General features: G+C 45.3%; 1 protein-coding gene across 1 annotated transcript; it reads right to left on the bottom strand.

The window, feature by feature from the left end:
- Positions 1 to 782: 782 nt before the first annotated feature.
- Positions 783 to 25,353, bottom strand: DRGX (dorsal root ganglia homeobox). Its single transcript, XM_065408656.1, has 6 exons — positions 25,320 to 25,353; positions 21,194 to 21,291; positions 20,810 to 20,911; positions 18,131 to 18,303; positions 17,904 to 18,016; positions 783 to 1,048 (listed from the first exon to the last, which is right to left on the bottom strand). The coding sequence occupies exons 1-6, from the start codon at positions 25,351 to 25,353 to the stop codon at positions 783 to 785; spliced, it is 786 nt and encodes a 261-aa protein (XP_065264728.1).
- Between the last annotated feature and the right edge of the window lie 1,252 nt (positions 25,354 to 26,605).

Raw genomic sequence — 26,605 nt, 5'->3', positions numbered from 1 at the left:
GGAGCCACGCTGTGTGACAGCCCTGCGGCTCTGTGGTTTTGGCTGGCTTGGCCAAGAGCAGACCTGGGGAGTCCCACTGCAAGGCACTGCACTAGTTAGCACTGCTGAGTCTCCCCATCAGCCCCCTGTGCCCAACTCCCTCCCCGCCAGAGGTGAAGGTGCATGGCCAGTGGCAGTGATATGTGGCTTTCCACCCCCTGAGCTGTCTGTCATTTTCTAGGCACCACCATTTTGAGAGGCAGATGCTCTGTGAGAGGCATCCAGGGGATTCCTGAGTGCTGCTACTCCTCTGGGGAGTGGGCGCTCATCACGCAAAGGAAGCTCAGAGCCAGGTAAAGACCCACCTGTCCCTGACTCCAAGCCGGGAAGGCCCGGGCTACCCCGAGGCACTGTCCCAGGCCAGGCCAAAGGTGTTTGGGGTCAATCCTGCTCCTCACAAAGCCAATGCCAGGGGGCATCGCTGAGTTCAGCAGGAGCAGGCCAGAGCCCTGGATGATTTGGTATCACTGGGATGCAAGGAGGCTAAAGATGGTATCACGGACAGTTCCAAACACAGAAGGTGCCAGTAAATCAAAGGAATAAATCTACAGCGGCATCAGGAAAGCAGGGATGTGTGACGCGCAGCCGGAGTTCTCTCGTATTTGCTCTGGATCCTCAGGATCCATGGTGGCCTCATGGCATCTGGTTTGGAAGGGCCCACGTCACAGTCCATTACATGGCATTTCCCGAGGTTGAGGCCAAGGGTTCGTTGCAAGGAGCTGGTGGGTGGGGATCATCCATCCTCATACGCTCTTCTCCCCATCCATCTGTTCCTTGGCCGGAGACGACCTGTTATCCTGGCTGTTCTCCGGGCCAGGTTTGGCCAAGGGGGTGGGGCTGCTGCTGGTGGATGGCAGGAGGTTGGCGGACTGCAGCACGGCCTCTGAGTGTTCCCGCGCTTTCATGCGCAGTGCTGCCACGCTGGCTGTGCGGTTGCTTTGGCAGCCATAGGTGGGGAGGAAGGAGAGGCCCATGGGGTCTGGAACGCAGCAAGAGCACAGAGGGCTCCCTGGGGGAGGAAAGAGACAAGCCACTGTCAGCTTCTGATAATGTGGTGTCACAACCAGCGCCAAATCCCCAGCTGGCATAACCCCCACAGCACCATTGCCTTCAAAAGAGGCTCCCTTATTCACAGCAGCTGTGGATCTGGACCTTCACTGGGTCTAAAGCTACAATCAGCTTCATGATAACTTAGAGCTGGCAGGAAAATGGATTTTCCATTCCTGAAAAATGTCTAGCTTTTGAAAAAAATATTTGTCACCATTCAGGATGAAAACCCAGCATTTAGAAAATCATGTTTCAGTTTGACCATTTTTTGATCTTTTTTAAAAAAAATGTATATAAAATAAATTACATTTTGAAACAGAAAAAGGTTGTGAAACGAAAAGTCAAAGCTTTTCTTTCCAGAAACGTCAAAATGTTTTTTCCCCCCGATTCTTTTTCTAAACAAAATTTCATGGAAAGTGAGACAATGTCATGAAAAAATTTCATTTTAATCAAAATGTCATTTCCCATTGAAAAACCACTACGACAAAAAAATTTCAACCAGCGCAAGTTGATGACACAATTCGGGACTGATTCCCAGCTGGTGTAAACCTCACAGTGCCATTGGCAGCAAGGGAGGTTCCCTGATCCACACCAGCTCGGATTCTGGCCCTTCCTTAGCTCTGAAGCTAAAAGTCTCCATGAACAATAAGGTGAATCCAACACCCTGAAGTTGGGATCCAAACTTTCTCCAAAATTGGAGAGAACAGATGCTTACATCTCAGGTATTATTTTGGCCTCTTTATAGGGCCTGATCCTTCCAAAAGTTGAGTGCACTCAATTGCTGTCAGTGGGCGTTGTGGATGCTCAGGTCCTTGCAGGATCAGTACCCATAAGAGCCAGAATCTGCTGCCCTTACTCTGATTAGTACCTTGCTTCGCAAGTTACCCAGGGCAACTTGTAAAGTAAGTTACTAATCAATGTGACTGAGGGCAGCAGAATCTGGCCCATAGATAGAAGTTGGTCGTGCCGTTTAGAGTCATATGTGGTCTTCTTCCACAAATTCAGCACCAAGCCCCACGGTGCAATTTGATGCTGCTGAATTCATTTCCCTATGCTTCATATGGGAGATCAACCCCAATACTGAGATCCTTAATACTGAGATCCCCGAAATGAAATTCTGAGCCCTACAGGCATCTTTGAACTTTAACCCTGGATATTTATTGTGCTAAATGGGTAGTCGCCTCAGCAAAAAAAAAAAAAAAAAAAAACCCACCCAGAAACAGGAATAAGATTAAAGTGTAAAAGCACCCGGGCCCAAATGATGCCAGAGGTCTGTGCAAATCACCATCATTTCAATTTTGTGCTGTATTCGTCTTCAAACAAAGAGCCAGGAGATGCCTGGGAAATCCCCCTCTCTGTGTTTCATGAGTACTGCCCATGACCTTCCAAGCAAGACATTATTGCCAGTTATGAGAAGTGTCCGAGGGGCATATTGAACATGCTGCTTTGGTCAGGCCTGATCAGGGCAATTGTGCTAAAAGCATTACGGTTAGCGTTTAAGGCCAGAAGGGGCCATTAGATCAACTGTCTGACTGCCTGTATATCACAGACCATTTACATTTCACCCAGTTATGCCTGTAGTGAGCCCAGTATCTTGTGTTTGACATTAAGAGCTGGGCTCTAAACTAGCTAAACTGGTGGGAAATGTCCATGACTGGGATCAACTGCAGGAAACTGCAGATTGTGTGAGTGGGTTCATTAACCCCTTTGATCCTGGATCTATTTTTCTTTTCAGGAATGAGGGGGAAAATTATTGGCAGCCGGAGGGGGTCAGGAATTCCTGTGCCCTGGGGGAAGTGCAGATGCCAGAGCACTGGAGTAAGGGTGGAGTTGAAAACACAGGCGATAGGCAGAGAAAGAAAAAGTAGGAAAGGAAAGGGGCAAGCAGGGCTGTGGGGCAGGTATTAACTGATTAACCCTGAGTGCAGTAACACGCACCCATTAGCCTTGTTAGTCAATTACTGTGTCAATTACATCTATCTGTGTTGTAAGGATCATTTTGCTTCATTGCACCTGCCATCCCACAGGGCACTGCAAACTTTGCCATCTCTAGCAAGAAACCACTTATTCCACCAGTTGATCTGCAGTCTCGTGAAATGCAGACGTTCTGCTACGCCACCCAGCAGTTCAGGGCAGGGAAGAATCCCACATCCACATGAAGGCACAGGGGTAGTTAGGGAGATGGGATGGATGGAACAGAGACATTCCTACTCTTCTAAAAAGTGCTGTGGGATCATTGATGAACTCAAGTGGTGAGGACCTTGGCTGTATGGCTCATCAAAAGGCAACACAGCACCCCCAGCCATAACACACAGCAACAAGCACTACTGACTGAATAGTTAGCACTACCTCCTGGGTTGTCCTTGACAAGGCCCCGCATCCAATTCTGATCCCACTTGTTCACACTTAGCTTAGGAGAGACAACAAGACACCAGATAGGGGAGTGGGCGTCTCTTGAAATACAAGGTGACTTGTTCCATACTAAAAACTTGGCTCCTTTGTAGCTAGATGGGCACCATGTTTGCCTTAACAGGCTGTACCCACCCACTGAGGGGAGCCCTTGTGGCCAGGTTTTCCTGGGACAACATCTCTGGGGCAGAGGACGTGACTCCTGAGGGGGAGCGGAGGTCTGGGGAAGTGGTCTGAGGTTGCATACCTGGCTTTAGGGCCTGAGCCTGGAGTTCCATTAGCTGGTTGGGCTGGAGCTGCCCTCCCCCAGCAGGACTGAGGGACAAGGCAGGAGATAAAACAATAGGGAGAGTGTGGAGCATGGCTTTCTCCTCCCCACCCCAGTGCTAAAACCAGAAGGGAGAGCCCCCTCCTCTTCCTAGCCTGGGGTGCCCCCACTCCTTGGCTGGAGTGGTGAGAACTCCCCCTTCTTGTTCAATTGACTTTAAACCCTGGGCAGTTCCCAGCCAGGCTCCCCCAGAGAGCCAGGAAAGCAGGTGTGATGAGAAATGTAGTCCCTGCCATTGGTCATATTTGTAATTCTAGATTCTTGTAAGGCCTGCTGGGAAATAGGAGGGGGAGCTTTGGAAGGAAGTAGGTTGTGCTGATGGACTCACCTGGCGGCTATGCGCCAGGAGTCCCATTACATCAGTGCAGCTGTATTTTACTTTGGGAGGATTTGGGGGCAGATGAAGGCCAGTGGGGCCAGGGAGACATTTATTTACTGGCCTGGGACAAACTGAACGAAAGCCCCTCTCCCCTTTGTCCCCAGCAGGGCAATGTGTCTCTGCCTTTTCTAAGTTCCAGACAGTCCTGCCTTTTCTGTCTGCCTGCCCCATGCTGCCACTTCGCCCCTCAATGTCCTGGCAAGTGTGTGCTAAATAACCCATAGCAACTGCTGTCTAACTCCCTCCCCTTGTACCACTGAGCAAGCCGGAATCCCACCGGGGGGGGTGGAATCCCCGTTAATGCCTCCTTGGGTCGTGTCTGAAAGGCGTGGGGAGTTCAGGGACAACCTGAGGGCAGAGCCATGGCCCTTCCCCCTCTGCAGCGATGGCTGAGCTACAGTTCCAACATGCACTCCCCATGGGGAGCTTCACAGCCAGAATTCCTCCAAGGGACTCCAGCAGCCCCACAGCTCCTGTGTGCCCCCTTCAGTACTCAGGGCAGAATCCTACCCTCAGCCAATCCCCAGCAGGCAATGGCACGACAGACCACTACTGATGCAATGCAGCGTCTGCGTCTGATCTTTCCAAGCCAAGGACTTGCGTTAATTTCAGCAGTTAATATCCAAGTTAAATGGCTCATGACAGAGTGATGGATTTTATAACCTCCATGAAGCAGGTATTCTTCATATTACAGAGCTAATCTCAGTGCCACTTGGTCAACATGAATCTAGACAGTTGTTTGTTTTCTGGACATTAGCAAAACTTCCCAGTGACAGTTATTGGATATTAGTTATTCGTAGGAAGGCTTCTTGAGAAAATGCTTTCTAAAAAGTCAGGAGGAAGTGTGGAGAGTTTATTAATATAACTGAGCTGTCTTTTTAACCCCTGCAATTCTCCTAGACACAGAGCTTACGACCGGTGAAGTAACACTTCTGCCGTGCCTTACTTCCAAATTAATCCCACGGTGCATGCAAGTGTTACTAAGGGCTAGTCTACACTAGAAGCGCAACAGCAGCGCAGCTTCACCAATGCAGCTGCGCTGCTGTAGCGCATCTGGTGAAGACGCTCTATCCCAACCAGAGAGCTCTCCTGTCAACAGATAAAACCACCTCCAGGAGAGGTGATGGCATGTCAGTGGGAGCAGTCCACACCTGCGCTGGGGTCGGTGTAATTTACGTCGCTCGGGGGGCGGCTTATTCACACCCATTCATCCGACAAAGTGGGTATTCACCCACAAAAGCTTATGCTCCAATACGTCAGTTAGTCTATAAGGTGCCACAGGACTCTTTGTCACTTTTTACAGATCCAGACTAACATGGCTACCCCTCTGATATAAGATATACCGACATAAGTGGTAGTGTGTACGGGCCCTAACCCATTGCACAAACCCCAGATACTAAACCTCCCAAACTGGCATTCACAATCCAAACCTGCAGATGTTGCTGTCTCTAGTGGGCTGAATATCTCTACCTTGAGGGTGTTTGATATCGGACACTAAATTTGGTAGAGACAAGGTGGGTGATCACAAAGATCACACTATATCTGATCTCTCAGTTCTCATCCTCAAAGGAAACCTGCACAACACCTCCAGAAGATGAGCCTGGGAGCTTAAATGCATAACTTAGCTAGATACTAAAAATCATGGACTGAATAGAAACACTGGATTTATGGCTCATTACAATAATCTATAACCCACTAACCCCCTCTGCCCCCAGCTTTTTTTTTCTCCTCCCCCCTCCCTGTGACTAGAGAGGTGTTAACTGGCCACTTCATCTTGAATGGTCCCTTGAAATATGTGCTAATTACTTATGCTAAACAATCTGTTCCAACTTGTATTTAGCTGGGACACTCTGAGTACATTTCCCAAACCTGAAGAAGAGCTCCGTGTAAGCTTGAAGCTTTTGTCTCTTCACCAACAGAAGTTGGTCCGATAAAAGATATTACGACAGCCAGCTTGTCTCTCTAATATCCTGCGACTAACATGGCTACAACAACACAGCATACTGAATTTTGTGGCTTTCAAATTTAAATAACAAGGTGAAGTTTTGAGCACATGAAAAAGGGGATTTATAACAAAATCTGCACAGTATATAACATGAAGTATAATTTTTTCTACCCACAAACAAATACATCAGTACGCTTATCCCCACTGAAATGCAGCCACCTCTGGGGTGAAATGCAGCAACGGTTTAACAGCACAGAGCAGCATATCATGACAGTTTAGGAAAGGAAGCAGGACTATGATGTTCTACAATAAAAAAACGTGATTAGGTTTTTCCAGGCTTTTAAGAAATGTTGCTGCTTTTTCTCACTATGAAAAAGAAACAGACAGGGAAAGAAAATATCCAAAAATTAGATCTCAAAATGAGATCTGATCCAAAGCTCAGCAGGGACTATCATTCATTTGTTTATATGTACTGCACCTAGCAAAATGGGAACCAATCCAGATGTGGCAACTGCCAGCAGATTCTACCACAATATCAATGCTAATATTCAGCAGTTCTTTTAAAAATCCAGATAGTAATGCTGTGTTATTTCCGTCACTGTCATTATTTCCCACTGGCCATCAAGTGCTGTAACATTGTGATTTATAAGGGCATGTCTACACTACAAAGTTAAGTGGACGTAATGCAGCTTACGTCAACCTAACTATGTAAGTGTACACACTACAGTGTTCCTTCTGCTGCTGTAACTCGCTTGCTATGCCAACCTAGTAAACCCACCTCAACAAGAGGCGTAAGGCTTAGGTCGACATAGTTCGGGTGACACAGTATCTATACAGACACTGTCTGTATAGACACTGCGTTACTTGCATCGCCTGTTGGCTGTCAGGGTGGCTGACAGCCAGAGTGGTGAAATTGACAAGAATGTCAATTTCACTACTGGTAGGATCCCTGTTTTGAAATTGAGGTGGGAGGGGGTGTTCCAGCTCTGAGCCCAGCAGTGCTGACAGTTGCAGTCTTGCTGCCTGGCACTGAGAGCGCAGGCTGGGGCCTCCCTGCAGAGCTCCCAACTGGAGCCCGGCTGCTGCCCAGACTCTCAGCTCCCCCCTCCACAGGGAGTTCCCTCCCACGGGGACTTGAGATCCTGGGCGCCAGGTAGGCTCCAGCTGGGAGCTCCCTCCCATGGGGACCGGGGAACTGAGATCACGGGCTGTAGCCAAGCTGGGAGCTCTCAGACCCCCATGCTGCCCCTCTGAAGTCGATGCAAGCACTCCTGGTGAGGATGCACACCACCAACTGAAGGAGGGTAGTGTGGACACGGAAAAAATGCAGTAATTACTGCGGTAGCTGAATTGTGTAGTGAATTGGGAACATAGGTTGACTTAATTGTGTAGTGTAGACATGGCCTTAGTCACAGAGCACCTGACACTGCCTCCATTGGAATCAATAGCAAAACTCCCACTGACTTCCGTGGCAGCAGGATTAGGTCCCGAACCAAGAGAGGGAAAAGTCCTGCTGTTTCATCAAGTTCAGCACCCAACTCAGCTAGTCATTTTTTGCAACCTTTTGTGAGAATAGCCGACCTCCCGACACGGCCACTCAGAGTCCTTTGGAAGGGAAGGAAGTGGGCCCAGGTAACACAAAAGCGAGGCTAGCATTAATTTGGCCAGCTGTATGGGAGGAGAGGGGAGGTAGAAATTAGTATCTCCCCTTCTGAGGCCACCCTTGCTGAGTTCAGGTGAGTGTGAATAGACTCAATCGAATAAGAATAATTTTTGCTCTATGGTTAGCAAGGGATAAAATATTTATCAGTTTTCAGTACCAATCTAGGTTCTTTGCTTAATAATTAGATCTGCTATTACCCAGTGGCTTTCTGCAGTCGAATGCAGTTGAGCTACCCCCGGTGAACACATGGATACCCCCATCAATAATTCATCCATGAACTGCTTGCCTAATTTTCTTTGCCACTAAAATGCCTGTATGACGGTGGGTCAAATTCCATTCTCAGTTATCCTGTATAAATCCAGAATAACTCAATTTAAACTAGTGTCGTTGCTCCGGGGTCATGCTGGTGTCAATGAAAGCAGGAACTGGCCCTTCATTACAACACACAGTAGCAAGTCATGTGAAGGCAGACTTGATTCTAACCTCACCTGTGTAAATGGGCAGTAAGTGCAATGGAGTCAGTGGAGCTATATCGGAATAAAGCAGCATAAGTGACTTTAGAATCGGTTCCCCTGCCTTCTACATGCTTGTCAGTGGGCCTATGGTGGAAGAGCGCATTGACTTCACTGGTATATGCATCCACGCTTGCCAGGGAAGAACTTGGCCCGTTATCTCATTGCAGTAGCCTGGGAGTGCATACAACACTACTGGAAAATAAACAGTTGTTCTTAATTACTGAGGGTACATCTACACAGCAAACAAGCAGCCATGGCTGGCCCGGGTCTGGGCTCAGGTTATTGGGCTGTAAAATTGCTGTGTAGATGTTTGGGCTCCAGGACACTGTGAGGAGGGGAGTGTCGCAGAGCCGGGGCTGCAGCCCAAGCCTGAACATCTACACAGCAATTTTTAGCCCCACAGCCTGACACCTGTGAGCCTGAGTCAGCTGATCCGGGCCAGACGCGGCCATGCCACGGATCTTTTATTCCAGCGTAGATGTACCTGATCCACCTTCCACTGAAATCAATGAGAGTTACTCCATTGATTTCAAAGGGAGTTGGATCAGGCTGCTCAAGTACAGCATGTGAACTGTTTTATTTCAAGAACTCTCTGCCTCCTGTATACTAAATTAAAATACACAATTAGGTTTCCATTAAGTTACAGCAAATTCTGCTGAATTGATCGAAGCCTCCTTGCATTCCTATATGACATCATGCTTTAAAGGCTCAGCCTGAACATAAATATTTAATGTAATAAATACAGTCTGAAATATTTGATCCACTTGGCAGTTTAATTGATCTACTACAGAGACTGACAGGAAAAATTAAATTAATTCTGTCTTGTCTCTGCCAACAGCACATTTTAATTGTAAGGGTACTTGAACTACAATTTGGGTTACACACAGAACCCTTTTGCCCAGGCTGTGTTGTTTTAATGTTCAGAGTCAGCCTAGAAAAATGGAAGTGGAGCGGCGCATATATCGATTTAGGAATATTCAAAAATATATATCGGGTATATATGATTTTAGCTCAACAGTTTCAGAAATTCAATAGATCATCTTCTTGAAAGCCAAAAACCAATTCTCCTCCTCTCACAAACTCTGTGGGTGGGGGTGAAAATCTTAGCTGGAACCTGAAATTGTAGGAAATGGAGTATCTAACTACCTTCTGCTCCTTTGAAATCCTCATTTAAAATCCTGGGCTGTGGCACACCACTAAATGCTGTTTAATTTACAGTAAAGGGGTGGGGGTGGGGGTAGAGTTTTTTCTTTATAATATTCAGCTGGGTTTTTTTTCAACTTGTTTGCACCCACATGAACCCCACACAGTAAAATTGCCTTTACCAGGGATGTATGGCCAGCCAATACCCAGAATACAGACTTTAAATTGCTATTGAGATTTGATTCAAAGGGGGCCTAACCCAGTGTTCCATGATTACTACAAACAGCCAATGTACCTAGTTGCACTCAGGACTGATCAGTGGGAGGGTAAAAGTGGCCTTTTGCTAACTTTGTAGCTCCTTCAGCCTAGATCTGGTAAGGGCCCACCTGGCTCCCGGTGTAACTTAGAGCAGCTTCACACCTGCTATAAGTTCACATTCCCCAATTGCCCTAGTGTAGGGGAATGTCACCCACATCTCTTTTCCTCCAGCCACGCCCTCTGCATTGGAGGCTGGGAAAGGGTGGTGCAGAACAGGTTACGCTGGCTCTAATAGTCTAATGCCATCACGATTTCAGATCTGCCAGGTTTGCCACTGGAGCAGCGCAAAGCAGGCAAAACAGGGCTGAGGTGGTGGCCCGGTTATTTCAATGTGAGCTTTGGCTGGCATACAATACAGCTTTGTGCCCAGGGTATTTCACGTTACATGAATTGTACTCACCCATTTTACATTAAAGGGAAGCTCATTTTTCCATTATTCCTGTTATTAGGGCAGTATGTGTGGTGCACTAAACATTGCCCACACACGTGAGAAGAGACAATCCCAGCTCCAAGGAGTCCGTATCCAGCCTTTATGTGCTGTTAGTGCAATTCCAAAAATAATTTAGGAACCTGTGGCCAGATTCTGCCTTTGGCTGCATGGGCAGGGAAGCCCACAAGGGCAGGGCATGTGTATCTGAGAGCAACAATAATCCTTAGAAACAACCAGAATTTAGCACCTCCTCCACCACCTTTTCCCTAAGCATCTTCAAGTCCTCTCCAAACAGGTCCAATCCTTCGCCTTGTGGATGTGTGCCACTCTGTGTGAGGTCGGAGTGAACACCTGCACCAGTAAGGATCGGTCTTACCACCAAGGCTTGGCAGGATTCAATCCTCCCACCATCGCTGTCATCCCCCATGAGGAAAGCCATGGCACAAAGGGCCTGATCCTTCTTCCCACTGAAATCAACAGCAAAACTTCCATCTACCTCATTCTATCTTAGCTACTTATCTGGCCCCCATTACCGTGGTATCTGAGCACCTAACGCTCTCTAATGTATTTATCCTTGCAACATCCCTGTGAGGTAGGGCAGTGCTAGCATACCCCTTGTACACAGGGAGCTGAGGCACTGAGAGACCAAGTGACGTGTCCAAGAGCTCCCAAAGGGAATCCGTTGCAGATCAGAGAACTGAGCCCAGGTCGGCACTCTGACAACTGCACCAGCCCTTCCCCCATAAGGCAGCAGCGCTTTTACCTCTCTGCACGAAATAAGCCAGGATTTGAACCTGTGTTCACCTGTGCACAAAGCAGCAGCTTTTCCACCTTACCAGATCACTGCATTGGGTTAGCAGAAGGAGATCCAGACAGATTAAATGAGTTGCCCAAGGTCCCACACCGAGGAAAGCACTTAAGCACGTAATTAAGTGCTTTCCTGAAGCAGGGTCCAAATTAGTGACAGAGCCAGGGAAGAGTACCTGGGAGTCCTGATTTCCAGTCCCCTATTTTTTACACTAGATAACATTTCTTTCATCTTGTAAACACCAGTTCAAGCATAACTCAGGTTCTTGCATGTTTCATTCCCAGTCTCTCTCTACTGAAGTGACGTTTGACAAATTCTCCTCATCTGTCCATAATAAAAATTGAAGCACAGCGGAGCTACATTTCTAGCCCGTTTACTGGACATTACACAATTAATCCTCCATAATGCTCCCAACTGCAAGCACAGCAGCAAACCAACCATGAAAGACCCTAATCAATGTTGCTTTGGAATAGCCGCTTTGGTATATAACGTGCAATGCTGGTTCTCTATCCATGGCATGGGGTTGCTAGGAAAACAGAGCCAGCTCTCACTCGCACGGGAAGGAGCTGAGAGTGAATTATGAAAGTCATTCCCTGGCAAGTGTAATTATTTTTCTCCACATACGCTGCACTATGTATCGCAGGTTCTCAGGAAGTTTCAGCTGAATCTAACGGACGCGCTTTTGGCCTCAGCCGCAAGAATAGCAGAGCACTTCCGCTAAGAACGGAGATTCTTGTTTACACGCATTAATAACCTCTTCTCCATTAATGAATTGCATTCATACTGTCATCCATTAAGGAGGTGCTCTGAGGTCTCTCCATTTAGAACACTAGCTTCTCCTGATGACTATTGTTATGCAGCCCATAAATAAAGCTAGTATTTCCCCTTCTTATTTGAGGCTCTGCAATTAAATTTGCTAAATGGACTGCATAGGCCTGGTTTACGGTAAGTGATTTATCTTGGAACATAGGGGAAACATAGGAATTGCTATAGTGGACCAGTGCAGTGGTCCCGTCCACCTAGTCCAATTTCTGATGGTGCCCAACCCCTGATGCTTTGATGGACTAAAACAAGCTATTTCCAATCCCCAGGAACTTAGTGGATAACTAGTATCCTGAAACATGAGGCTTCATATCCCTCATAAAGGCTGATCCCATTTATGAATGCAATGGTGATTCTTCAACTGCTAAACCGTATCATCTTGATTAATAGATTTATCAATTACAAGGCCAGAAGGGACCATCGTGATCATCTAGTCTGACCCCCTGTCTAACACAGACCAGAGAACTGCCCCACAATAAGTCCTAGAGCAGAGCTTTTAGAAAAACATCCAGTCTTGATTTAAAGATTGTCAGAGATGGAGAATCCACCACGATCCTTGGTCAAGTGTTCAAATAGTTAATTACTCTCACCTTTAAAAATGTAAACTTTATTTCCAGTCTGCATTTGTCTAGCTTCAACTTCCAGCCATTGGAGTGTGTTAGATCTTTCTCTGCTAGATTGACAAGCCCACTATCAAATGTTTGTTCCCAAATGTATAGCTCTCGTGGTGGCTTGATGATGACTGTCTCAATACAGTATTTGATGGGATAAACACCTAGGAGGGAGAGGAATTGTCCCAGATGATAGAAGGGGTTAATGGAATACAATTAATATGGGGAGAATATAGGCTGAAAATCAAGAAAACTTCCTGATGGCAAGATGCGCTACTCTGTGGAATAGTCTATGTTCTGCACCATGATTCTCTGATGTTATAGTACCAATGCCCTGTTTCCTTCCTGGATGGCCTTAGAGTGGGAATATTCCCTTTGGAACAGATCTGAATTCCTGAACCAGCAGAGGTCTGGAGGCATGGGGCTCTTTTCCTGAGAGAGCAGGGTTGACTTTGCTTTGCTCTACAGCAACATTTCCTAGTCTGTCGGAAGTAGCACTCGCTGTGCTCGGGCCAGGGCCGCCCGGGGGGGGGGGGGGGAAGTGGGGCCATTTGCCCCAGGGCCCACAGGGGCCCCCATGAGAATATAGTATTCTATAATATTGCAACTTTTTTTTATGGAAGGGGCCCCCAAAATTGCTTTGCCCCAGGCCCCCTGAATCCTCTGGGTGGCCCTGGCTCGGGCCAGAGTTGCAAAGCTGTGCCGAGTGAGTAGTAATCTCTGAGGATGAAGCTCATCTTGAATCCCTGCGCCATACGAGGCTAGGCCTAAATCTTTTGTCTCAACTGGGTTGCCTTCCCCTAGGAAGGCCCCATCCTGCCATGGTTTCATTGTATCACAAGGTGTCAGATCCAGATGGCATTTGTGGATGGCTTTGGAGAACTTGGGCCAGGTGATCCAAAACCGAGAGGAGAAAATGTTTTGGTTTCTTTACACAGGCTGCCCCTAGTTGTAGAGCTTTCAGGTGATGGAATGAAAATGAGCCTTGGGGGGTAGAATAATGGTTAACTAGGCGAATCATCATCATTTATTATTAGCAGCATTAATTTTTAATTGTCTTCCTCTAAAACATCCATTGAATATTGTCCACTGATACCGGCCTGTTGCTGAACTAGATGGCTCAGTGGTCCAATACAGTCCAGCAAATCCTTTCTCTCATTAGGAACTGTAAAATAACCTAAACTTTCCCGTAATGTTTGGTTCACTGGGCATGCACCACTCATCTGTGAGTCACTGCTTGCCAGGCAGGCTGCTTTCACTGTCTTATCAAGGAACACATTAGCAAGGGCTGTTCTCCCAATCATGGGCATGCACAGCCCTTGCTGCCATTCACAGGACCCACCACAGATGGATCCAGAGACACCGGTAACATTGTTCTGGGGAGATTCATGCTGGGTGGTGTATGACTATGGAAAAGGCACCTTGATTCTGGGGGGCCTGTTTTACCTCCACAGGATATAAATACTTCTGCTGACTCAAAAGCTGTCACTCATGGCCAGCATGACAGAGATCCTAAGAGTTTTAGGTCACCTGACTCCTGCACTTTGCAAAAATGCTTCAGATCTTCCCTGCAAAGTTAGACTCTCCTTAATTCTCCCCTTTCCTCCCCTCCCCATTCCTCAAAGAAAAAATGGAAGGCCTGATTCTGCCATTGTTACTCACCCAGACTAGCATCTTACACCCCTCATTGATGTTGACAGGACTACTTGCAAGATAAGGTCCTACTCAGTGCGAGTAACTGTGGCAGAATCCAGCCCTGATTCCTCTTGCAAAGTGATTCTAAAAGCAGTTTCTAGCCATGTAGGCCACTTCAATCGTCTCCAAAGATAAAAATGTAATATCTACCCAGGGGATTGAAATATCTACAAAGTAATATCTACCCAGAGGTTGGATTTTCCCCTACTTCCCCACTGTCCTGGGTTACAAATTAACTCACAAACCAATGTAAGTTACTCATAGTTTGTGGGGCACAGGATGAGAGGGACAAACCAAGCCTCTGACTGGTTGAATTCAACAAGATGTAAAAATGATTTACAGACTTTCTTAAACACTGTGTCTCTCTCCCTTTCCTTACTTCCCCTCCAAACTGACATCTGGGGTTTGGTTCTGCTTTCACGCTGGTGTAAATCAGGAGTAATTCAGTAGCATTCCACTAGTGAAAAGCTAGCATAACTGAGATCAGGATAAGGCTCATGGCTATTTTGCCCAGTAGTTCTAACCCAACACCGTTTGACCATGAAACTAATTTACCAGCTGAGGACTCAATCCTGCAAATATTGAGCTTCTGTTGATGTAAATAGGAGGTTTATCAATTATGCAACTGAAATCTGCAGTGTGGTCAGAAACCAGTATTTTACCCAACATAGCTAAGTCTTAATAATGAGGATGTCCACCTAAAAACTGGTGATATGATATGGTCCAAGATTTGCAAACCTATGTCCTGACTCAAGAAACAATTTAAAGTCACAGACTCATCAATTTTTAAGGCTACAAGGGACCATTATGATCTTCTAGTCTGACCTCCTGAATAACAGAAGCTAGACAATCTCATCCAGTAAACACAGGCTTATGTCCCACTGAGCTCAATGGGAGTTAAGCACATGCTTAAGTGTTTTCCTGACTCAGGGCTCTAGTGAGCTGGGAAAGTGTAAGCAAATTTGCTCCCACAAAAAATCCAGAGTCAATAAAAATTCAGCTTGGCTTCCATGCTGCAGATCATGTCCTGAAAGGCCAGTGGACTGGGGTTTGTTTGGGATCACACAGCACAAACAAGGGGAAGAAGTTTGTTAAATTGGCCCCAAACCTTTTCTTACTCAAGTCCTTCCTGCCTGTTCAGACATGCCTGCTTTGAGATTTGCTTTATGACTAATCCTACCAGGTAAGTCTGTCTGCCTTTCATCACATCCATTGTCTTTTTAATGCACCCATCATCACAGCATTTAGATGCCCTGCACACCCGTTAAGAAAGGCTGAGATGGATGCAGACATTGAACCGCCACCCTGTGCATAATTTTCTTAATCCTATTGCTTTATCTCCAGGGCCACTTCTGCAGTCACTAATCTTTGAGGAGTCCTTGTGGCACCTTAAGAGACTAACACATTTATTTGGGTACAAGCTTTCGTGGGCTAAAACCCACTTTTAGCCCATGAAAGCTTATGCCCAAATAAATGTGTTAGTCTCTAAGGTGCCACAAGAACTCCTCATTGTTTTTGCTGATACAGACTAACACGGCTACCCCTCTGAAACCTGATCTTTGAGGGAGGCCTTTGCAGAGATGGAGGTGGCAAAACTTGGGCTCATCCTATCTCCAGTAATATGATGTGCCATAGCGGATGCTGACCAACCCCACTCTCTAGGAGTCTCTCCTTACTCTTTGCCAACTGACACTCCCATGGAGATCACAGCAGATATCTTAGGTCAGGGAGAGAGCTGTGTTCTTCTCTGAGAGACACCTTTGTTGTGTACCACTTCCACGTGCTCCCCTACCTGCACAGCCCCTTCCCACGCCATGTGGATTGCAGTCAGTGCTGCAGAGAAAGGGAACACGCTGGAGGTGGGAAGGAGCAGTGTCGGGGAAAGGTGACGATGTTTTGCATGTGATCACCATAAAGGGGATGCTGCAATTATTTTCCAAGGGCTAGAAATCAACCCTATCACATCAAACAACAATAACCAACTCCCATACACATACAATAGAATACAATGCTCCCCAAAAGGTAACTGTACAAAAATGTATCCTATGCTCAAAGCAGCATCTCAGGTCACTAGTTCATCTCTGTGACTGGCAATGTCGTGACATACCAGGCAGAACAGACCCTTCCTAGCCCCCCCTACAGACAGATATGCAAATCCACCCTGGATTTCTTAAGTAACACCATTCTGCAGTAGCCCAGAGCTCCTAGCCATGCTCAGGACTTTCCCCTGTGCACGGCAGTAAATATTAGTCATGCGTCTGAGCCATTAAATCTGGGTCTGGGTGCAAACTTCTTCAAAGTTTGTGCGGGAAGGGAATGCTCAGCTACCTAGCTTTAGTTCTGACCTGCCTCAATTCAAAGCACATATTTGGAGCCAAATTCAGGGAGCCAGTCCCCAGCCGGAGTAGCTGACTGTATATTCTGTGTCTCCGCAGGAAACTAGGGAAAAGGAATCCTCCTGCCCGGAGGCCCTGGGACTGCTCCAGGGAGGCTGTTTCAACCCAAGGGATGAAGCCAACCTCCACAGCCCCAACCTGCCACTGCTGCTGAGGATTTGTGTAGAAGATCTGTGTAGCATCAGATTGTCTAACTTTTTATGTCCTCCTGCCCAATTCCTGAGAACTGTCATGCCAGCAGCCTCTCTGGAGCTGGGGTCTGGTCCAGGGCACACCCTGTGCGACTCCTCCCAGATCCAGTCCCTGGCCCTTTGTTCACCAGAACTACACTGGCTTCATGACTAGTGTGGATTCTGCAGCTGTAGAAGCAATGGCTGGATTTGTCCCAGAATGCCAGACTCAGCATCAGCAAATATTAACCTGCTTTAAAATTCACCAAAGTACATTTATTGAAATGATAACACTTGCTACCAGCCTAAGTGGCATGAACACAAATCAAGAGAGTATTCTGAAGGGGACAAGGTTCAGTTTTTACTCCCAGGAGATGCACTTAAACTCTCGGTAACTTTCCTTATGAAATGTATTTAATACATAGATGCATGTGGCACAGAAATGTACCACTTTGTGCTTGGCAGTATTATGGGACTTCATGTTTTATAAATCTATAAATTGAATTCATCCTGGTTACACCCGTAGCCTTATAAATTGCTAGGCAAAGAACAGCTAATGGATCAGCTGGTAATTTATTTGTAAAAGATGCATACTGCGGCATTTTGGCAACACTAAGGGGCGTGGGTACGGAGTGTTCCCATCTCAATGCATGGACCTGAATAATGGGAAATTACCTTTGTATATCCTCACACACTGACACTCAAGTAATGTAATTCTTTAGAGAGGTCCTGCCAGGCAGAAAGATAAAGATTGGGCTTTACACAGAGATCTGCTGCAAAAGCAACTGCACACAGAGAACGGGTGGGGCACTCAGTAATAGTGCCAGGTAATGTATATTGCAAAAGGACATGTAGAACTAATTTATTAGTATAAATTTGAATCTAAAAAAATGCATGCAAAGTACATCTGAAAGGGCCAACTCTTGTTTGCCTTTCTCCTATGAGTAAACCCACTGACTGCAATAGGACTAGCTGCTAGAGTAAAGAGAGCAGGCTTTGACTCAAAATCATGCAAAATATTCAGTTAAGGAACCAATACTGCACCTGTTCCTCCCCATCAAAGTCAGCGGGGTTAACCACATGAGTGCAGAGAGGCAGGATTTGGCTTTTCATGGGAGCAAGCCCTTTAACCTGAAAAATCCACTTTTGTCCTTCACTCCACATTTAAACAAAGAGACTCTTTACCTTTCAGAGAAGCGACGTGTGATAAAGCTTGAGCATAGGTGGCTGTGTTGAGAAGAGTCCCAGGTAGACATGAGGGGAAGAAAGGCCCGGTGGGGCCAACTGATCGGCTTAGGCTGACAGAGAAGAGAAAGCAACTTAGAAAAGCAGAATTGTTTGATTCAAGACATCAGTGAGTGTGTGTGTGTACGTTTAGAGAGAGAAATTATTAATGCATTCATTACCCTTACCTCTGCTGAATCTCTAGGTTCTCCTTCTTGTTCCTAGTTTGATCAACTGGAGAGGGGGAATTTAAGTTCCTCACTGGGGGTGCCACCTCAGTCATTGTTTCTTTAGAGCCTTCCTGGTCTGATGCGCCTCGTTCCGTCTTCCTCCATTTAGCCCTTCGATTTTGGAACCATACCTAAAAGAGGAGAGAAATCAATGATGAATGCCCTGTTTAACCAGACACGAAGCAATAAAGCTGCCTGTGAATTACTATTTCAGTAGAGACATTTGTCTGAAGCTTGCCGAAAACTTCTCCTTTTCTCTTGTGGAACAATCAAGTGTGTCCTCAGCAGGATTTTTGCTAAGCCCTTACAAGCACAGTTACTTCTGTCTCTGAAAACCAAACTGTGTTTAAAAACACTCAATAGGAATATTTTTAATGACAATTTTCTTCAATAGTAAGGCCCCAATCCAACACAGTGCCCCTACTGACCAACACCCATCAGCAAGTGCTTAACTTTAATTTCCATTGACTTATTTGGGACTTAAGCATGTAACTAAAATTAAGTGCATGCCAAAGTGTGGGATAGATGCACATAAGGACTTGTCTAAGTGCTTAGATGATTTCAGACCTAAATCCTTACTAAGTTTCAGTTAGGATCAAAGAAGTCAGACATGAAAAGGCCCATGAGAGGTCATTTTCTCCATCCAGTTTTTAGTGGTGGGATGTTGCCTACAGTATATTCTCTGGCATTGTTGCCTACAGTAAATGTCTCAAGGGATGGTAGATTATCTGTTAGATTCCAGTCTAACAGATCTCACTGTCTGAAACTTTTTCCTGACATTCAGCTTAAACATTCATGTTCTTAATTTCATTCCATTATTCCTAGTTCTCCCCTCCCATCCCCATATCATTCTTCTTCCCCCTTGGTGTTTACATCCTTCAAATAGTTAGGCAGGTTGAAAATGCTGAAAACCCCCCTTGAGCCATGGGGCAGGAAATGCACCTCATGATCACAGAATGGCCAGCATTGTTATTATAATTATTATTCTCCTACAACTTCATTTGTATTTAGCTAGCTTTTAATTGCATGTATCAGCAAACGTTGAATAATGATTTTATCTATATTCTAAATTTAGGGCAGTTAAATGCAAAGCAAAATGCAGACACTTTCTTGCGTCTTAATTGAATGAAGGTCACAGCTATAACAACATTTAATTGAGCTATTTTTCATTATCATATTTTAATGACTTTGCACTGACAGTTGCCTGCTTCTGAGGAAAGAGCATGATGAAGTCGTTTATTTCCCTATTTAGTTATTGTTTGACAACATCATCTTCGATTAAGACTCTGCTTTATAGCACATTAATCATATTTGAATGAGCAAGGGGTATAAATGTAAACATATCTCCCATCCTCTGTGTTTCCCCATGTCCCTGCATGAAAGCAGACTAAACAAATGCTTGCATCTATTGTCTGTTTGCATAATAGCCAACAACAAGGCTAAACACCAGTCCTCAGCAATCTAATTGTCACCACCCCTATCTCACCCTTGCACCTTCCAGAGAGAAGTTATGATCTTCCACTTCTGAATGCTCGATAATTGTCCCATTTATCTCAATTTGCAGTTCAGTCTTTAGGCACCAATAGCCAAAATGGCATTATTTAAACAAAAAAGCAAAAAAAGACAGCACCTACAATGCACTGGCAAAAGGAGATTTTCATTTCCAAATAATAATCAGTTTAATTTGCCTGTATATGACCAATGATTCATGTTCAGATTTAATAATCAGGATCGCATAATCTGATTATAGGAGAAATAATTTGTTTACAATCCCCTATTTACTGCGGTGAATTCCATTATCGCTCTTCAGCCATTGGGTTTTAAGAGATACTAACATGACCCTAGGGAACAAAAGGCAAGCTATTATATTTCCTACAATTAGATCTTTGCATAGTCTTAACCCCGAGCACCTACATTGGGGGAAAAACAGCATGCAGAAAAGCTCCATAAATAAAATGAATACATAATTGTGCTCAAAGAATGGCTTGAAAACCAGCGGTGGATGCTTGCAAAGCTATATGCATCCATCTCATGCGACTGCAGGACTGCAGCTCTCAGCAGAGTTTGAAAACACTTAAATAAAGTTAATCTATGGATCTGGGGAATTTTTTTAAGAAGTGGTGTTTGTGGGCCGTGCTAATTATGGGATCAAATTAAAGGTGTTTAAATAGTATTGCGAGCTTTTTAATCCACCTAAATGCAGCATTTGGAAAGTAGTGGAAGGGGAGAAAAGTTAAAGTGATGCAGAAGGGTTTCTATTCTGGCAACTGGACTCCTGCAATTGACTAGCCCCGTTGCTTGGTAGTGGTCATAGCTGCTTTGGAGAATCACGTCTCAGCTCTTTTTTATTTTTTCCAAAGCAAGGAAATGGATGTGCATTGATGTAATTTAGTACCTTAGAGACGCGGACAAATTAGTGTAGAACATTATCACTAGTTAATTATGAATGACCGATTAATCAACCTAATCTAATATTCCACATTATGTTGATGTTATTAAAGTGCATCATGAAAATGACAGATCGTCTTCATTTGCTTTCTTTGGCCAAATGTGCACTCTGCAATCATGATGTCAAAAGGGAAAAAAAAAGTTTGCCAGTTTTAATATCAGAGTTAAATAATTCACCAGAATGTTTACCTGCACCCTGGCTTCTGTGAGGTTGATTTTCATGGCCAGCTCTTCTCTAGTGAACACATCGGGGTAGTGGGTTTGAGCAAAAACTGCTTCCAGTGCCTCCAGCTGGTTAAAGGACAAGAGGAAATATCTATCAAGAGGAGGGGTTTGGGTTTGCTGTCTGTCTGAGTTGCTGGGCTTTATCCAGGCTGGTAAAGGGGGGATCTCTGGATGCTGTGTTCCCCACAGCACAGCCCCAGGGCAGACTGAGCCAGGCCGGTCAGGCTGTACCTTGCGGGCTGTAGGCAGCAGGCTCTGGCTCAGCTGGATCCGAGGGGCTTTCTGCGCTCTGCGGGGAGGGGCAGAGGTGAGCCTGCAGGGACAGGGAAGGGAAGGAGGCGCCCGTACCTGCTGCAGGGTGAACGTGGTTCTGTTTCTGCGTTGTTTCCTGCGTAAGAAGCCATCGTCGAAGTCTCCCGTGGAGTGGCCTCCGAAGGGGGCAGAACCTATGGGGGCAAGGGACAGGGCAGTGCCTGAGGAATGCGTGGGGCTCTGCGTAGGTTCCTGCTAGGAACCCGGCACTGCCTGCGCCCTGCAGCGCGCGGTTCCCCCTGACCAGTTCTCCCCTGTGGCCCGGACTCGGACCTCGGGGCGGTGTAAATCCGGAGTCACTCCATTGAAGTCACCCCGGATTCACATCAGTCTGGCTGAGATCTCCAGCGGGCCCTATGTCCACTTTACCTGTCCAATCCCAAAAATACAATAAAATGTACCAAACTATAAATATCCCCTAAACCTCTCCGTTTACCCAGCGCCAAGTGTCTGACTGCAAGGCGCAGAGGTGCTGGAAGCGGACACTCTGCTCTGAACTTCTGTTCCTGAGCGTGTGAGGGCCGTGGTGCAATCAATCCATTTCACAACAGGACTCTCCGCTGAAGTCAAGGGGCGCTGCTACGGAAACCCAGATGGCAGCACACGAGCCAGCCAGGGTGACCACTTTGGGCATAGCGAGAAAGAACACAGGGTGCCTGCTTTCAGGCACTCAACTCCTTACATCTGTGTTTTGTGGTTTATGTCCCCTTATTGGATGGATGGAAGGAAGGAAGGAAGAAAGAAAGAAAGACAGAAAGAAAGAAAAAGAAAGAAACCTATATTGAAGCGGTTTGGACGCAGAGGGGGACAGAATAGATGGTTATTGTTGTTCTGTAACTTGGGGCAGGTAGCTATTTAGGGTATTTACAAATACATATTAAGTCCGAACTCTATCAGCGCATCAGTTTCATTATGATTAAATTAACTTCTCGCATTATCAACTGCATATTATTTACCTGAAAGGCTCCAGCCTGACATATAAATGTGTATTCATTTCCTGATCAACCACAATGGCTATGATCTATAGTGTAAATAGAAGTAACCACTTATAGCATGAATCTGAATTAACAAGTGAACTTTTCACCTGACGGACTGCATTCATTCCCTTCGATAATTTATGCTAGCGATTCAGTGGTATGTGTTTCTAAAAGATCGGCGAAACAGTTGCATGCGTGCATAGCAGCTAACTCGTAAATATTCACATTCTGTCCATTCACAATTATAAAAAGAATAAAACAAAAGCCTGTTCCATACATTATGGATGATTGAATTGCAAATGTACCTTTTATAAACAAACCAGGTATTTTAAAAAATAGAATAGTATTTGAAAAGTCCCAGATCAGTGCATTTCTGTTTGTTAAACAGCAAAACTTATTTTGTTTGAATGTTTAGAAACACTCACCCGCAAGCACTCAAAGTCACCCTAGAGCTAATGCTTTGCTTACTAACCTCTACCCCCGAAAGCCGAATGATGTGTTGAACACAGGAGTTTATGGTTGTACAGCTCCTAGCACAATGGGCTCCTGGTCCATTATCTAGGCTCCTAGGCGCTACCGCACTAGAAATAAATTATAATAATAGGAATCCCAGCAGTCTATAGAAACTATGAAGAGCGAGAAAATGCACCCTTTACTGGCTGTGTGATACTGATCTTAGATAGACGTTGCATTAGGGCAATATGTAGTACTGTAAAATCAGTTCCTGTCCATTCTTGTACAAGGATTTTCTAACAGAAGCAATGACGGCCCTTTCATGTTTCAGATCAAACCCGGGTGTTAAACAGAGGAAATGCCCCTTTTGTTGAGGGCTGGCGGTAGGGAGACAAACAGTCTAGATTTTAAATAATGCAGTCGCCCTCACTTCAAGTATAACCTTTTTTGTGTTTATGGCCCACGGAGTTAGTACTATTTAAATCTGGTTTTTATACTTCTTTTCCTTTCCCTTCAGTAACAACAAAGGAGCAATCAAGAGTTATTTGATCAGATGGCCCCTTTCCCAGCGAAATATTTCTTTTCTGCTATTTTATGCATATTTTACACACGATATTGTTCTGAATGGTACTTGTTCAGAATTCACTAAACAAATTATTTAAAAATAATACGACTAATTAGTTGAATGGCATGTTGGTATTATATGCACTACATGTAATGAGTTGCATGTTGAATACCTGTATATGGCATGTCTTTAGGGTTCTGTATTATATGACATCTGGCACGTGTAAATTGATAAGGAGCTGTTATAATGTGCGATAAGGAGGTGTTTTCATCTATCCTGGGCGTGCATTTTGCATGTGTATTAATTTTGGAAATAAGAATTAACTCATAAACTAATCTTTAGATACTTATAGAAAGTGGATGTTGACCCGGGGGAATGCTCTGAAAGAGGATCTATTTAAAAAAATAATTCATAGATTAATAACCAGGGGGTATCGTGTCAGTTTCTCTACTGCACATACAGACCGAATCTGCATGTCAGCAAATCACGATGCATATTGTGTGGAAAGGTTTCAGAGTAGCAGCCGTGTTAGTCTGTATCCGCAAAAATAACAGGAGAAGAAGTGGGTTGTAGCCCACGAAAGCTTATGCTCTAATAAATTTGTTAGTCTCTAAGGTGCCACAAGTACTCCTGTTATTGTGTGGAAAGTTTCTCACTCCTCATGCACAGTGGCTAATAATTTAGTACCTCAGCCAGTTTCCTAAGCAGAGATAGTAAGTAGAGAAAAGTGAGTCATTCACTAATCGATTGCCATTTAAAACAAAAAACAAAAATAGTTATGACACTTTTGCGTGTGTGTGGGGGGGGGGGAGGGGGTACTAGAGGAGCATTTTGAGCTTTAAAAAAAGAGAGTTTAACTTAAATTGCCAAAATATTTTCCCCAAGTTGTTTTTTTTTAAAAATCACATCCTGAGAAAACTCACGAAGAAAGAATTTATTTTTGAGGCTGTTCCGTAGGAGAGGTGCTGATAGCCTTAACTCCAGCCCATATGCCAAGCTTCTGCTTCTTCGTCTAAAGTGAAAACAACTTTCAGGTGTCATTTTCAGGAAGGGGATTGACAAGATCGGCTTCAGGCTGATCTCTGAACACACCACGGTCGCTTTTGAATGTGTCATTTTTTAAAAAGTCACAGCGTGTCTGTTTTTGAGCAATAAACTACATGAACAAATTGTCTGGCATGCAATGGGAGTTTGGGGGAAGCCCTATATAAAACACTTGGTTAGCGCTGGTCCGGTTTAATAGCTGGAATAGCGGGGGTGCGTGTACAAAACTGGGCACATCAAAGCTCGGGTGAAGAGATGGGGTATTTTCTGTCGGCTGAAATCCCTGACTCTGGTGTTTGCAGGCTAGTTCTGTAAGTGGCTGAAAAGGGGAAAAATCCCCTGTGCTGGGTGGAAATGTGGCAGCTGGGTAGGAACCCTCCACTGGTTATTTAATCATCGGGAGCACATGCAAAGGACAATGGGAGAGTCAGCCCCACACGGGTTTTCCGCTCCGAAAATGAACTTTACATGAGTTGAATCTGGTTTTATTCCTAGCCTCTGACCAGGCAAGAGACGCTCCTTCAGCCTCGGCCCGGGTGACAGGGCAGATCTGATACCGGGATTACAGTGGAATCGCAATTGCTGCAATAACCGTAATAAAAAATAAAGCCCCTTAAAGTCCTCTCCTTTCTAGCCGCTCCGCAGCACGTTTGTAAAATAGCATTAAAGATTTATGCGGCCCCTTTGGCTACAAGGGGGGGAGGGGTCCTGAAAGTGTCCCGATTACAGCCGTGAAACCAACATCTGTGCTGGGAGGGGAGGAAAGCATTTCCTTCGTAGCCTGGGGCTGATCTGTGGCTCTCTATCCACAGAGGGGAGGCAGGTGGCAAAATGTCATTGGGGGAGGGAACACAACAAAAACAAGGCACTTCCAACATAAATCAAATTAAAAAAAATACCCCCCCCCATCCCTGCCTCCATCCTAAGGCTGAAGGAAACACCAAGGGGTGCTATTATATTTCCTCTTCGGGTAACGCTGAGCTTTTCTGCTGTTTCCCGATGGAAGGGGAAATCAAGGAAGAAATGGCAAAATCTGCAAGGTTCACGGGGGTTCACTGCCCAGACCCCGCCCCGCCCAAAGTGAAACTTCGGTACTTACACGAATTTGTGCCACAACACTCACCCTCTAACTGCGGGGGACAGTGGAAGTAAAACATTGCCAGGAGCAGGGCAAAGGACGGCGGCTGTCCAGAGCTGCGAAACAAACACCAAAGAGTCATTCTCCTGATCGGAGTAATACGGATTTCCCCCCCAAAAATTCAGCCAACCCCCTCCCTCCCGCACACAAAACAACTACAAACCCCAGCGGCGAGATTTCATCAGGCGGCAAATAATTATTAATGAACAGACAATAAACTGAGCGCTCCTGTAGAAACGTAGTGGTGAGTCCTCACCCCATCTCAACAGTATCAGAAAATAATCGCCTCCAATACTGTATACAGTGATCTTAAAAGAAGAAGAGTTCATTGCTGGTGGACAGCATTCAGAACCAACAAAAGTTTCTAAATACTCTCTCTCTCTCTCTCTCTCTCTCCACAGATAAAACACGTACACAAAGGAGAACTACCTAGAAATACTAATGGATTGATTTTTAAAAAAAGTTATTTTCCAATCTAAACTATTCTGACCCAAGTAAATAGCAGTAAAACCTTCCATTACTCTAAAGGCTGTCTTCATTTCAAATGATCCAATCCACTGGAAGCTGCGTTCAGTTTGGGCACCAGTTTCCTTTTAAGCAAAATAACTCTTAAAATGTACATAGCGTGACATCCCAAATCCGGAAGGTAAATAAGAAGAAAAAAAATTCCATACCTAAAACAAACAGAGGTAAAAATCAGCAGTGAGATTTGGGGTGATTTTAATTGGAATAAGATGCTGTGAGTTGTTGGCTGCAGAGACAGAAGGGCTCTGCGGAGTTCTGGAAGTGGCCAGATGTCTTTATATCTGTCTACAGCATGCTCTGCCTCTCAGCACTTGCCTTTATAATCTCACGCATAATTGGCCTTAATCTGATTATTTCCAGCGCTGTCTACAGTGAGTAACTTGGATAGGTCTATTGGGCCCTACAAATGGCCCACGTGGTGTGTGGAGGAGGAAAAAAAAGCGTCATTTCTCAGCAAACATCAGGAATGTGAACAAAAAATCCCATTATTTTATATGCATTACGCTTTCACAGAGCTCCCCAGACCCTCTGTACATCCCCTTTGGGTTGCCCCCTTATTGATGGGAGTGGTGGGGGACTGTTAGTACTTGTGCATGGCACGATCACACGGCATCTTCCCCTGGATGCGGAGTCTGACAAAGCGCTTGTTAATTGCCCGCGGATGGGTTTTTTGGGGCTCCGCTTTGCACACGTCTTGTCTTTCCAAGCGACCGTACCAAAGCAAAGTTTGATTTTGTTCACAGCGA

This window comes from Emys orbicularis, chromosome 7, assembly GCF_028017835.1.
Source record: "Emys orbicularis isolate rEmyOrb1 chromosome 7, rEmyOrb1.hap1, whole genome shotgun sequence".
Taxonomy (NCBI): Eukaryota; Metazoa; Chordata; order Testudines; family Emydidae; genus Emys; species Emys orbicularis.
This window is presented reverse-complemented; position numbering and strand designations above follow the sequence as displayed.